The sequence below is a fragment of the Syngnathus typhle genome, linkage group LG5 (assembly GCF_033458585.1).
Source record: "Syngnathus typhle isolate RoL2023-S1 ecotype Sweden linkage group LG5, RoL_Styp_1.0, whole genome shotgun sequence".
Lineage (NCBI taxonomy): Eukaryota > Metazoa > Chordata > Actinopteri > Syngnathiformes > Syngnathidae > Syngnathus > Syngnathus typhle.
The window spans coordinates 6,157,573-6,169,210 of NC_083742.1; the positions used below are offsets into that span (position 1 = coordinate 6,157,573).

The 11,638-nt window shown below is 39.9% G+C and overlaps 1 protein-coding gene across 1 annotated transcript in view; it reads left to right on the forward strand.

Annotated features, from left to right (window-relative positions):
* Positions 1-11,638, forward strand: part of loxl2b (lysyl oxidase-like 2b) — a 31,438-nt gene extending 19,800 nt beyond the window's left edge. The window contains exons 5-14 of the mRNA XM_061278596.1: positions 532-748; positions 1,752-1,935; positions 3,778-3,929; positions 4,844-5,011; positions 6,891-7,056; positions 7,675-7,915; positions 8,222-8,337; positions 8,860-8,996; positions 9,072-9,183; positions 10,409-11,638. Of these exons, the coding sequence (XP_061134580.1) occupies positions 532-748; positions 1,752-1,935; positions 3,778-3,929; positions 4,844-5,011; positions 6,891-7,056; positions 7,675-7,915; positions 8,222-8,337; positions 8,860-8,996; positions 9,072-9,183; positions 10,409-10,479 (1,564 nt within the window). The 3' untranslated portion in view covers positions 10,480-11,638. The remainder of the gene's footprint in view (positions 1-531; positions 749-1,751; positions 1,936-3,777; positions 3,930-4,843; positions 5,012-6,890; positions 7,057-7,674; positions 7,916-8,221; positions 8,338-8,859; positions 8,997-9,071; positions 9,184-10,408) is intronic.

Below are 11,638 nucleotides of genomic sequence, written 5' to 3' on the forward strand. Positions count from 1 at the left end.
AATTGCACCGGAGTATAAATCGCACCAGCCATAAAATGCCCCAAAAAGTGAAAAAAACAAAACATATATATGTATATAAGTCGCTCCTGAGTATAAGTCGCCCCCACACCCAAACTATGAAAAAAAAAAACGCAATTTATAGTCCGGAAATTACGGTACAATGAATCTGAAACACGTACATGTAGCGCTGAAGCAAATCTGATAAAATCTTCATTAATGAGTCACTTACTTTTCATAACTGGTTACCTAGTGTGCATCCCGATGAAAATCTTTTCACGTATTCTATTTGCAAATGTTAAACTTGCGAGCTATCACAAAAATATCAGTGCAAACACGCAATGGAAAAATGAAAAAATAAATGTAGACATAGCAGTGATCATAATAACAACAATAATTAACAATGTTTAATGTCAGAGTTTTAATGGGCTTGCCAATGTTGGCTCTTTCACTCTTTAAGGTACATACTTGCATACATAAACCATTCTAAGCAGTTTAATATTGTAACTGGTTCTTACTCCTCGTTCTGTGCAGGATGTTTGCTCGCAGGAGGAAGCCCTCATATTGGGAGTACGCCGTCAATTGCACCGGCAACGAGGCCCATTTGTCTAGCTGTAAACTGGGGAGGGATAAATCCGTGGAATCCAATGGAACCTGTCCTGAAGGGTTGCCTGTGGTGGTGAGCTGTGTCCCTGGAAGAGCCTTTGCTCCTTCATCTGCGACTGGATTTAAGAAGGCCTTCAGACAAGAGGTACAGTCTCACTTAACCTCTGCTCACGCTTGAAAAGCACTTTGGTTGGTGTCAATTGAAGAGTAAATTCAATCACTTGTCGCTATAGGCGCACAAGGAGTCTGTGCCCGACCACCAAGAGGCTTGTGCCCCTACTTGAGGCACAGATCTCTAAAATTGAACTTTTTAATTTATTTAATGTATTTCGTATCATGAAAGTAGCTGCTTTGAGCAAGTAAAAATTACATTTTAAATTTCTTTTCAGTTTCTTTTCTGTGCCTCATGGACTAGTGTGAGCACAAGCATCTTGATGGGCACAGACGCTCATGGCCTGCCCAGTGTGTGGTAAAAAAACGTTACTTTCATGTAGTTAGAACTGAAAACGTTCACATGAGGTAGAAAGATATAAACTTTGATACGTGAGAAATGGTTTCATTTTTTGTGACTTTCGGTTTGTGAACCTGAGGGGGATGCACTCCAAATCCACCTGTGATATGGAGAGACCATATTAAAAAAACATTTAAAAATAGGTTTTAACCCTTGCAGTCCTTAAAAGACACGGCAAATAAACCACCTACAATGTAAAAGAACTATTTACAACCAAGCATAATAAAATAGGGGTCTCTCATTAGTTGATGTTTGCAATTATTATACTTTATATTATTTTAGGGCGGGAGGGTGGTTCTCTGGTTAGCACGTCTGCCTCGCAGTTCAGAAGTTGCGCATTCGATTCCTCGACTCCGGCCGTCCCTGCGTAGAGTTTGCATGTTCTCCCCATGCCTGCGTGGTTTTTTTCCCCGGGAACTCTGGTTTCCTCCCACATCCCCTAAAGAAACCATGTTTGTTAGGCCAATTGAGCACTCCAAATTGTGCCAAACACTGCAATATGTGCTGTAAACTGTATAAACTATGCTACACTTGTTACATGTGTTTCCACTAAGTTTTCCTAAACAGTTGCTGGGAGATCTGCCTGCTTTCGTCTACAAACGCTTAAGTTGATTTTAAGAACGTTTTTCCTTTTCAGCAACCATTGGTCCGTCTGCGCGGTGGGGCCATAGTAGGCGAGGGCCGTGTAGAAGTGTTGAAAAATGGAGAGTGGGGCACCATATGTGATGACAAGTGGAATCTGCTGTCTGCCACGGTGGTGTGTCGAGAACTGGGCTTCGGTACAGCCAAGGAGGCCCTGTCCGGTGGTCGCCTCGGACAAGGTGAGTTACGCATCCAAAGAATAAATACTTCCAAGAGTCAAAAATGTGCTTCATAAGCATTACAAGTGTTCTGGGATTAGTAATATCACAATTGTCTTCAATAACCAAGTCTGTATGTTAAAACTCACAAAGATGTTTTCCCCTGGTGCTGGAGTCACTGTAGGGCTTTTGCCATATACATTTAGAAAACATAGTATACTAATACACAACGCACAGAGTCACCAGCACTATAACATTTGCAATTATGCATCATATTTCCTTTTATATTTATTTTCAAGGCCAAAAGTCACATAAAATGATTGTGTTTGATGTTAATTCTAATGCAATGTATCATCTTTTTCTTTTTTGTGGGATGTTGGGGCGTATGTAGCATACATTACAGTGTATAATCAGTTACCTTACCACACCAACCAGCTGGTGGAAAAAACACATATGCAGAAAAGACATTCGGTGATCTAACTAACCTCTTCTGTAATCATGGCCTGCACTGGAAGGACTTCCTTTCCAGACTTCCAGACAGCACACAATGTTTATACCGCTGGCTGCATGAAGTGTTTTTACAGTGTCTTCTCAGCACGTTTTTACAACAAGAGTGAGTTGCCCCATGGAAAAACTGAAATGTGCTGTTTACCCATTGAAAATCACACATTCAGCAGATGTTTTATACACTCTGTTTTCCTGTCATCATAAAATACAATGGAAAGGTTATTTAAAAAGTAAAACAAAGTAAGAGTATTGAATTGAGCTGGATTGAATTGGGATGGCTGCTGCCCTTTGTGCAGTACATAAAAAATAATAACATTCTTGTAGATGCAAAATTTAATAAGAGTTTTTGAAGGTACTAGCCGCCGTTCAACCATTTTTATTTTTGCTTTGGCTTGTGAGCAAAAAAATGAGTCAGGAGCGCTTTGTGGTGCCAATAAACTAAATGTTCTCGACAACAATCAGCACTTGGGCAGATAGTGAACAACAGTTCAAAGAAGAGGTTTCAATCTGTTTATTGCCACTCCCAGTCAACGTTTACTGTCAAACTAAACAAAACAAAGAAAATTGTACATTGTGTGTTTAAATCAGTCACATGGCTTAGCCTTAAGTATGACCGTTTCGCTTTATACTAACAAACATTGCAAAACACAATAATCTGGCTAATGAGTAGTATCAGTTTATAACCTTTTAAACAGGACATTTTTAAACAGAAATGGTGCCAAAACATGTATGGATAAGCAATATAACAATTTTATTAATTTCATTGGTTTGAGATATGAGTGTTTTGAGTTCTGAACATCATCAGAACAAATTGAAAGCAGTTTGGAGAATGAATATGACTTTTGTATTCTACCTTAGATGTTACATTGAGGCTACAGTGACTAGAAACGCCGACTACTTTAGAAAAAAAACATACATTTCAGATTTTGGAGATGCCTGAATGATGGTACACTGGTTAGGACGCCTGCCTCACAGTTCAGAGGGTTTGGGTTCAATTCCACCTCTGGTCCTCCCTTCGTGGAGTATGCATTTTCTCCCCGTGCCTGCGTGGGTTTTCTCCGGGCACTCCGGTTTCCTACCACATCCCAAAAGCATGCATGGTCGGCTGATTCGTCTGTGTGTCCTGTGATTGGCTGACAACCGGTACAGGCTACTGCCCGATGACTGATAGACTCCAGCACGTGGGGACAAGCGGTACAGAAAATGTATTATAAAGAATACAAGATAAGAATATTCTTTTCCTCCAGCATACTTCATTTCTGGTTTTAAATTTCACCTGCGTTTCCTTTCTGTAAATATGGCTCGTGTCGACAGAAAGTGTCCTTTTCAAGAAGTGTTTTTCTTTTTGTTTGCAAGGGATGGGCCCAGTCCATATGAATGAAGTGCAGTGTTCTGGATTTGAGAAGTCCATCACAGAGTGTTCCTTCAACGAGGAGTCTCTGGGCTGCAGCCACGAGGAGGATGCAGCTGTTAGATGTAATGTCCCTGCTATGGGCTTCCAGGAGAGGGTGAGCTTCAGATTTATTTGATTCCCCTTTAGTTTTCTATTGACTTGTTTCTCAAAAGGATTACAAAACACATAGTTGGGAATTCATTATCTATCCACTTGATTCCCAAACCCTAGGAGCCTTTGCATGAATTATGGATGTGACTTCCGGTATGAACTGGAACCAGTGTTTTGATTACATGAGAACTGTTTACATGAGTCTGCTATGTATGACAGTTACAGATGTAAACAACGTGCAGAACACTAGATATCACAGTGTAAAAGAGAGAAAAAAAAAATCAATCCCGCTTCTTATTTATGACATCAAAAAGTAACCAGCGATATTGTGAAGTGAAATGTTTAGCTGCTTTCGGGTGATGAGATTAGCAATTTCAAAACTTCATAAAATTAATGAAAAGATTTGGTTTCTGAGTCCGGTTCTTCAATTCAATTCCAGTTCCTAATGACTCTCCTATTCTTAACCAAAGAAAGAAAAAAAAAGGAGGAGTTATTTTTGACAAATCATATTAACTTCTCTGTTCTTAAATTGCTTGAACTCTTTACCGTTTGTTAACTTCACTACAGGATACTCAAAGTTAAACATTTTAGAGCTTGAACGCTTAAGAAATGTTGATGTTGTAGGCACTAAATCCTCTCTTAATAAAACTGGATCCATCACACTCACCATTGACTCCTCAAACATAACTCCCTCCCCTCTGGCACGCAACCTTGGCGTTATTTTTGACCCCACACTGTCCTTCCACCCTCATGTTAGCTCAGTTGTCAAGACCTCCTACTTCCACCTCCGACGCATCGCCAAAATCCGGCACTGCCTCTCTTTGTCTCTGTCTTTTGTACTAATTGTGCTAAAAATCAGACCTATTTTATGAATATGAGCCTGAAACAATTTGCCTCTCCTCTCGTCCATACCTGTAGCTGCGTTTGAGTGGAGGTCGAAATCCCTTTGAGGGTCGTGTGGAGGTGCTGGTGGAGAAGAACGGCTCTCTGGTGTGGGGCACTGTATGCAGTGAGGGCTGGGGAACCATGGAGGCCATGGTTGTCTGCAGACAACTGGGTTTGGGCTTTGCCAGCAATTATTTCCAGGTATGAGGTCAACAAGACCAGATGGAGTAGGAGGTTGAACCCAATCGAAGATATCAAATTACCTCAGCTAAAATAGTGCTCAACAGAATAATTTGGATTCTCGAGATAATTTCCACGGTTCTTTTAAATGTGAAGAAGAGCACAATAGCTACAACTAAATACATTATATATAATTCAAACGACTGTTTACGAAGTTTGTCAATCTTTCATAACAAAATACAATACAAAAAGGAATAGGAAACAGATTACGTTGGTGATTTTTTTGGTTTAAAAATTATTCCAAATATTATTACCAATCAATGTAGTAGTAGCATTAGGAGAATGAAGAGCCTTTTAAGGGACGTGTCAAAATCTAAGATGCAAAAAGAACTCTGCCAATGACCTAGATTGAGGTAAATATACACACATTTCTAATATGCATATGTAAAACGCATATGCAATACTTGAATGCAAAATTTGAATAAGTTATACATTCATAGTTATTTAAGATGTTAATGTTAGTTAAATGTAGCTACATTTATACTATTGAATGTCCTTTGAGAACACTCATAAGTTACAAGTTTTACTTTCAAAACAACATGGTTTAACGTTTTATTGTAAGGTTGAGGTCACCACTGCAAAATGTCCATCGTCATCACCATCAATATCCAGTTATAAAGAACAGTAGACAAGTTTACAATGTTTACAATTAAATGAATACGTAGTAAATTTAAATTGTCCAACAGTTATGATGCCACACTGTTTTCCCAAGACAAGAGCAACGAAATTATGATTATTACAATTTTAGTTTAATTTTTTTTAGTTGGAAGCTTCCAAAACCATGCAATTTGTTTAAGACTAGAGGATGATGAGATAAAGTGCTGTTTTACTTTAATAGGAAAAAATACTCCGAGAAGCTCCAGTTTGTTTGCAACAAATTGGAGAGAGCTAAGTTATACAAGGGGAACCTTGTGGTACTTATGATGATGATGATTATTAATATGAGTGCGTGACATTGCATTGGACATAGTTGGAAGTTTTGCAATGAAGGCAGGAGGCTGCCAGGAAGCTGAGCTCCTTATGTTAGAAATGTAAGTTTTTAATTCTTTCTTAGCAGGGCCTCTGCCAGTGATGGTTCCTTTGAATCATTGTACCTTTTCCCTTTACGCCACATGTGAATGATTGAGAACTTGCCTTTTGTTTACTGCCCTCTAGTATCAATTAATAAGTTGCTAAAATCAATCAAATTTCACGGTTGTTTTTTTTCTGTGGATAAAATAGAATATATTTTTGACAATAATGTAGTGGTTTTGTTCTACAGGCTTCAAGTAAAGCTGAAGAAATACCAGAGTGCACTCCAGTGGTCAGAATTGGAAATTGCACTCCAACGGAAAAACAACAATAGCAAATTATTAGATTGGGTTACCAATTTTCATCCGTTTTCCATTGCTTGTTCTGTTCAGCATCATGGGTAAGCTGATGCTTGTCCCAGCTGATTGTGGGTGAGAGGCAGTGTATACCCTGCATTGGTGGTTTGTGTGCTCACTTATGGGGCACATAGAGACAAACAGCCAAACTCACAGTAATTTTGTAATCAGTGAATCTCTAAACTTTTCTAATTTAAGGGGAACATGCATAGTCTATACAGAAAGCTGCAACCTTGGGTTTGAACTTTTTGGCTGTGAGGTGTAATTTGCATATAGTCTTCACCGTACTGACTTTACCTTTATTTTCAGATAGATTGAAGTGATTTAATAATCACAGGTTATTTCCATCCATTGCACTTATGTCAAGTCGAACACTCATGTTATTATGATTGTCATTATTATTATTAACCATGTCAAGCTTTTTTGTCTTGTTTGTCCACTTCAAACCTTTGTGCCTGTTTTCTTCTCAACAGGAAACATGGTACTGGCAAGGCGAGGTGAGTGCAGACAGTGTGGCAATGAGTGGCGTTCGCTGCTCTGGGACTGAGATGTCTCTGTCCCACTGCCTGCACCATGGAGCACACCTCAGCTGCTCCAAAGGAGGCGGCCGCAATGCCGCCGGAGTCTCGTGCTCTGAGAGTAAGGTGGCCCCTTGTAGTTTTTTTAATGTTTGATTTGCGATTTTACCTAATTGCATTCTTTTTTTTTGCATGTGTGTGTGTGTGTATGGGGGGGGGGGGGGGGGGGTCATAATGGCTAAATAGAGGTGTGAATCCATCAGAAAAAGTCACACTCTACTTTATGGAAAATTCACTAGCCTGCTAGGAAAATATCACTTGTGAAAAGTAAGGGAACACTATCACCCCAAAAATGTGGGCTGATTCAAAGTGTGTTTTGTTTTCCTTATTATCAACCAAAATAACATCATCCTACGTTTGATTTGATAGAATCTTACATTTTAATGAAAGGAGTGTGTTGAAAGAGAATTTCTGGTTGACACGACCGCAAACTCAAATCCAACGCCACATGATTTGACTTCAAATCAAAACATTTTTGTGCTGTGATGCTCCAGTCCTATTGTTGGAATTAGAGTGCTTTACAAAGTTGACAACCTCTTTTCACCTTGTTGCTGATGCAGCATCTGGCTCTGATTGAGACTTTGCATCCACTGGAACCGTCTTGACATGGCACGTGTCCCATTGTGTAATTGTGTCTGTGCACCATTCCTTCGCCTCATCCTTCATTCTCGTCCCACAGCGGCCCCTGACCTGGTGCTGAACCCTCAGGCGGTGGAGCAGACCACCTACATGGAGGACAGGCCTATGTTCATGCTGCAATGTGCTTTTGAGGAGGAGTGCCTGGCCTCCTCCGCCAAAGAGACACCTCCCAACTCCTACCGCCGTCTGCTGCGCTTCTCCTCGCAGATCCACAACAACGGTCAATCCGACTTCCGTCCCAAAGCTGACCGACAGTCTTGGGTGTGGCATGACTGTCATAGGTCAGTTCCCAATTACAGATGTCTCTGTTTGCTTGATGAAACGCGTACTATTTTAATTGTGTATGGCATGATTGAAAAATACATCAAAACTTATTCCATCTTCGCCACGCATTCGCATGCCCCTGGATTGACCTGAAAGCAGGAGCTTCTTAAGTATGCAAAAGCAATTTTGATCTTTTTCTTGACACCTCCACTTCAGGGTTTGCAACTTTTGTTAACATCTTTTGTTTTGTTGCAGGATATGTATTTGTACTCAGAGTGCTGCGTTGGAGCTTTGTTGTTTAAACTCTGTGTATGTGTCGTTAGCCATTATCACAGCATGGAGGTGTTTACCCTCTACGACCTGTTTAGTATGAATGGAACCAAAGTAGCTGAAGGACACAAAGCCAGTTTTTGTCTGGAAGACTCAGAGTGTGATGAAGGTAGGAATCTCATCTCAATTGTTTTTTTACTTCAGAGATACACTTTTGTGGCAGCGTTTCATGATAAGGTATTCATGCCACGCAGTCACAAATAAACAGGAATAGATGATCGACTGTTGTGATAGGACAAAATAGCTACTGATGAGTTGATGTCAAACTTCAGTATCTAGTCTAGTAGCTTTGTATATTGTATGTTAGTTTAATTTGGGAGACTCCAAAATGCCCATAGGTTTGAAATTTGAATGTGAATGGTGCTTTGTCATTATAGGCAGTTCGATTAGCTGGTACAACATGTACCTCTTCCCCAAAGTCAGCTGGGGAAAGTGAATGGGTGGCTGTAGGTTCTGCCCCCAAGATGCTAAAAATGCTATACGTCTGCAAAAACATTTAGAGAAAACATTTAGCGAAAGTGTACAAAACAAAGTTAAAATGTCCAGTCAACCTTCACATAACTTCCAATAAACTTGCAATAAAAAAGAAGAAGAAAAGAAAATACGTTTTTTTTTTCTTGTCTTCTTACAGGCATTGAAAAGCAATATGAATGTGCCAATTTTGGAGAGCAGGGCATCACCGTGGGCTGCTGGGACACATACAGGCATGACATTGATTGTCAGTGGATTGACATCACTGACCTAAAGCCCGGAGATTACATGTTCCAGGTAAATTTGCTGCCCACAATTATCTCTTTTTTTATTTCTGTGTCCTTCAAAATCCTTCATGTATCCTTTTTACAGATAATAATCAATCCAAACTACGAAGTGCCAGAGTCTGATTACACCAACAACATCTTGAAATGTAGCTGTCGATATGATGGCCATCGTGTGTGGATGTACAGCTGTCACAATGGTAAAGTCTAAATCGTTATCTCTTTTCCTAATGTAAGCTTCACGTGAATCCATGTTTAAATCCATGTTCCTGTGCCATAAGGGTTCAAAGTGAACACAGTTTCACTACTATAATACAAACTGTAATCTCTTCTCACAGACCTCACACTCCTGCACCTTCGCAACAAACCAACATTTCTGAATATAATAAACCGTATAGCTCTGGAATAGATTCTTACTCATCCACAAAGTCATTTCATTTCATCCTGCAAATCTTGAAGCAGTAGGGAGGTAAACAAGCTTTTATAAAAAAACATCTCCATTTTAGTGACACACAATTATACCAATGAAAAGGAGAGAGGGGGCAGTAGGTCATCCCGACGGGCATTTTAACTTCATTATCACGATTCAATGTTGAACTCACCCAAACATGGCAGAAAGTCACTGCTTGTGTGGCACCTTTTGCGTGTGCGCGTGTTTGTGCGCGCATGTGTGTGCGTGTGTCTGTGTGTGTGTGTAAGAAAAAGAGTCAGATGAGTATAAACACAATTTCCATCAGGGTTTACAGCAGTGTAGTTGTTCAATTCTTACCCAGTGGCTGTGGACTTGTAAGTCTGAATAGTCTCGGTGATTGAAAATGTCCAGGGTGCAGTATGTTTTTTGTCAAACGAGATAAGCTCCACCTCGCCACAGCCGTGAATGGAATAAACAGTAGAGAAAATAGATGGATTATAATCTATTTTAACTAATAAGTGTATAAATGGCGTATTCATATTGTCCTTTCTAGAATGGCCTTCAGTGGAAAGCAGACGGCCACCAAGGCTCAACAATCACAATTGGATTGGCACGAAATTGAACCTCACTTTCACCTCCAACATAATGTGTGCAAATTTTCTCATTCCATTTGATCAAGTATTTGCTGAGAAACGAAGGGCAATGTTCAAGATCGTGTCCTTAACATTAAATAATTAACTTTGGTGTTGTCATAATAAAAACACTATTCACATTTATCTTGAAATTGTTATGGTACTATTTGACAAAGACGGGCACCTTGTTAGTAGTCATATTTCTATGTATGCTTATATTTAGGTGAACCAATAAAAGAAATGGTCAAAATGAATGCAATTAAAGTTCAGCCCTTCATTTAGTATGTGAAATGTCAGGTCAAGATAGATTGTTGGTATGAGCTGTTACAGTACCTAAGGAAAGAAAAGTTGACAGTAAACGTTCCCTTGTTCCTTTGCTAGGTGGCTCATTAAGCACTGAGACCGAGCAGACGATCCCAGGCCTCCTCAACAATCAGGTCACCCACAGGTAAAAACCCACAAGCCATTCACCCTCCCACAGGGAGAACCTCTGAAGCCCGCAGCCACTACACGTCTCCATCTGTGGTGCATACCTCCTGCCAGCCTTGGCCTTCTTCTTACACGACCCCCCCCCCAAAAAAAGAACAGATCTATTTTCACCATCCTCCCTGCAAGAGAGCTGTTGATGGAATACAATTTTATAAAGTGTCATAGGAACGTCTTTGTGAATGTGCAGCACAGGAGAAAAAGAAGCTCCTGCAGGGTTCTGGTTTTAAAGCTTTCCTGCTTCATTTAATGTCGGGGGTGACTGCAAGGGACTCTTGGCATGCAGGCCTTCCACAACTTTTTAAAAGGTTTCCCATCCACTGCAGCACCTCTATCTAATGCAACAATGATGATGGGAATGTCTGTTTATTCACCTAGAAGACAATTTAAGAGATCACTGATGTTCGCTTAAAATATCCCAAAAGTGTTGGACAAAATCGGTGTCAGAGCTTTGAAGTTTCTCCACCCTACACCTATCCAACCACATACAGTAGCTTTACGGACCTTGCTTTGTGTGTTGGAGCGCAGTCATGCTTGCAAAAAAAAGGGGATTGTCAAACATTTTAAAAAAAATTGCAATCAAAGAAACCCAAGGCTAAACCCAAACGGTAGAGAGTAATTTCAGTCAGGTATGAAAAGAGCTCCATCCGCAATCGATTGATTCCTTCTTGTTGCCAAAAGCAGCAAGAGGCACTTGTGGTTCTTTTTATTTCTTTTGAATTTGTATTAAAACTATGCTCTACAATGTGAAGATGTTACAGAGCTGGAGTAGAACATCTGTGTGGACTCATAAATGTGGCGAATGATACCATGGACTCAAAGCGTTCCCTATTTAAACACTCAAATGTAGATGGGTGTGGTTTCTTCTTTAGTAACTTGCTGTCTGTTTAATCAGGTTTTGCTTATTGGCTTGTTTTAAAATGTGGTTGGTACAATGGTGTGTGTGAATTCCATGTTATTGTACATATTATTATGGTGCTGTCAAATTGGCCCTCTGTTTTCTGAGGTTACACTGTGTGTTTTACAAGCTACTTTATGTATACTAACAGTATACTTGACCTGAGCATAATAAATTTGCGTTATTTGTTAAAATTCTAATAAAGATATTGAGCAAACACAAAACAA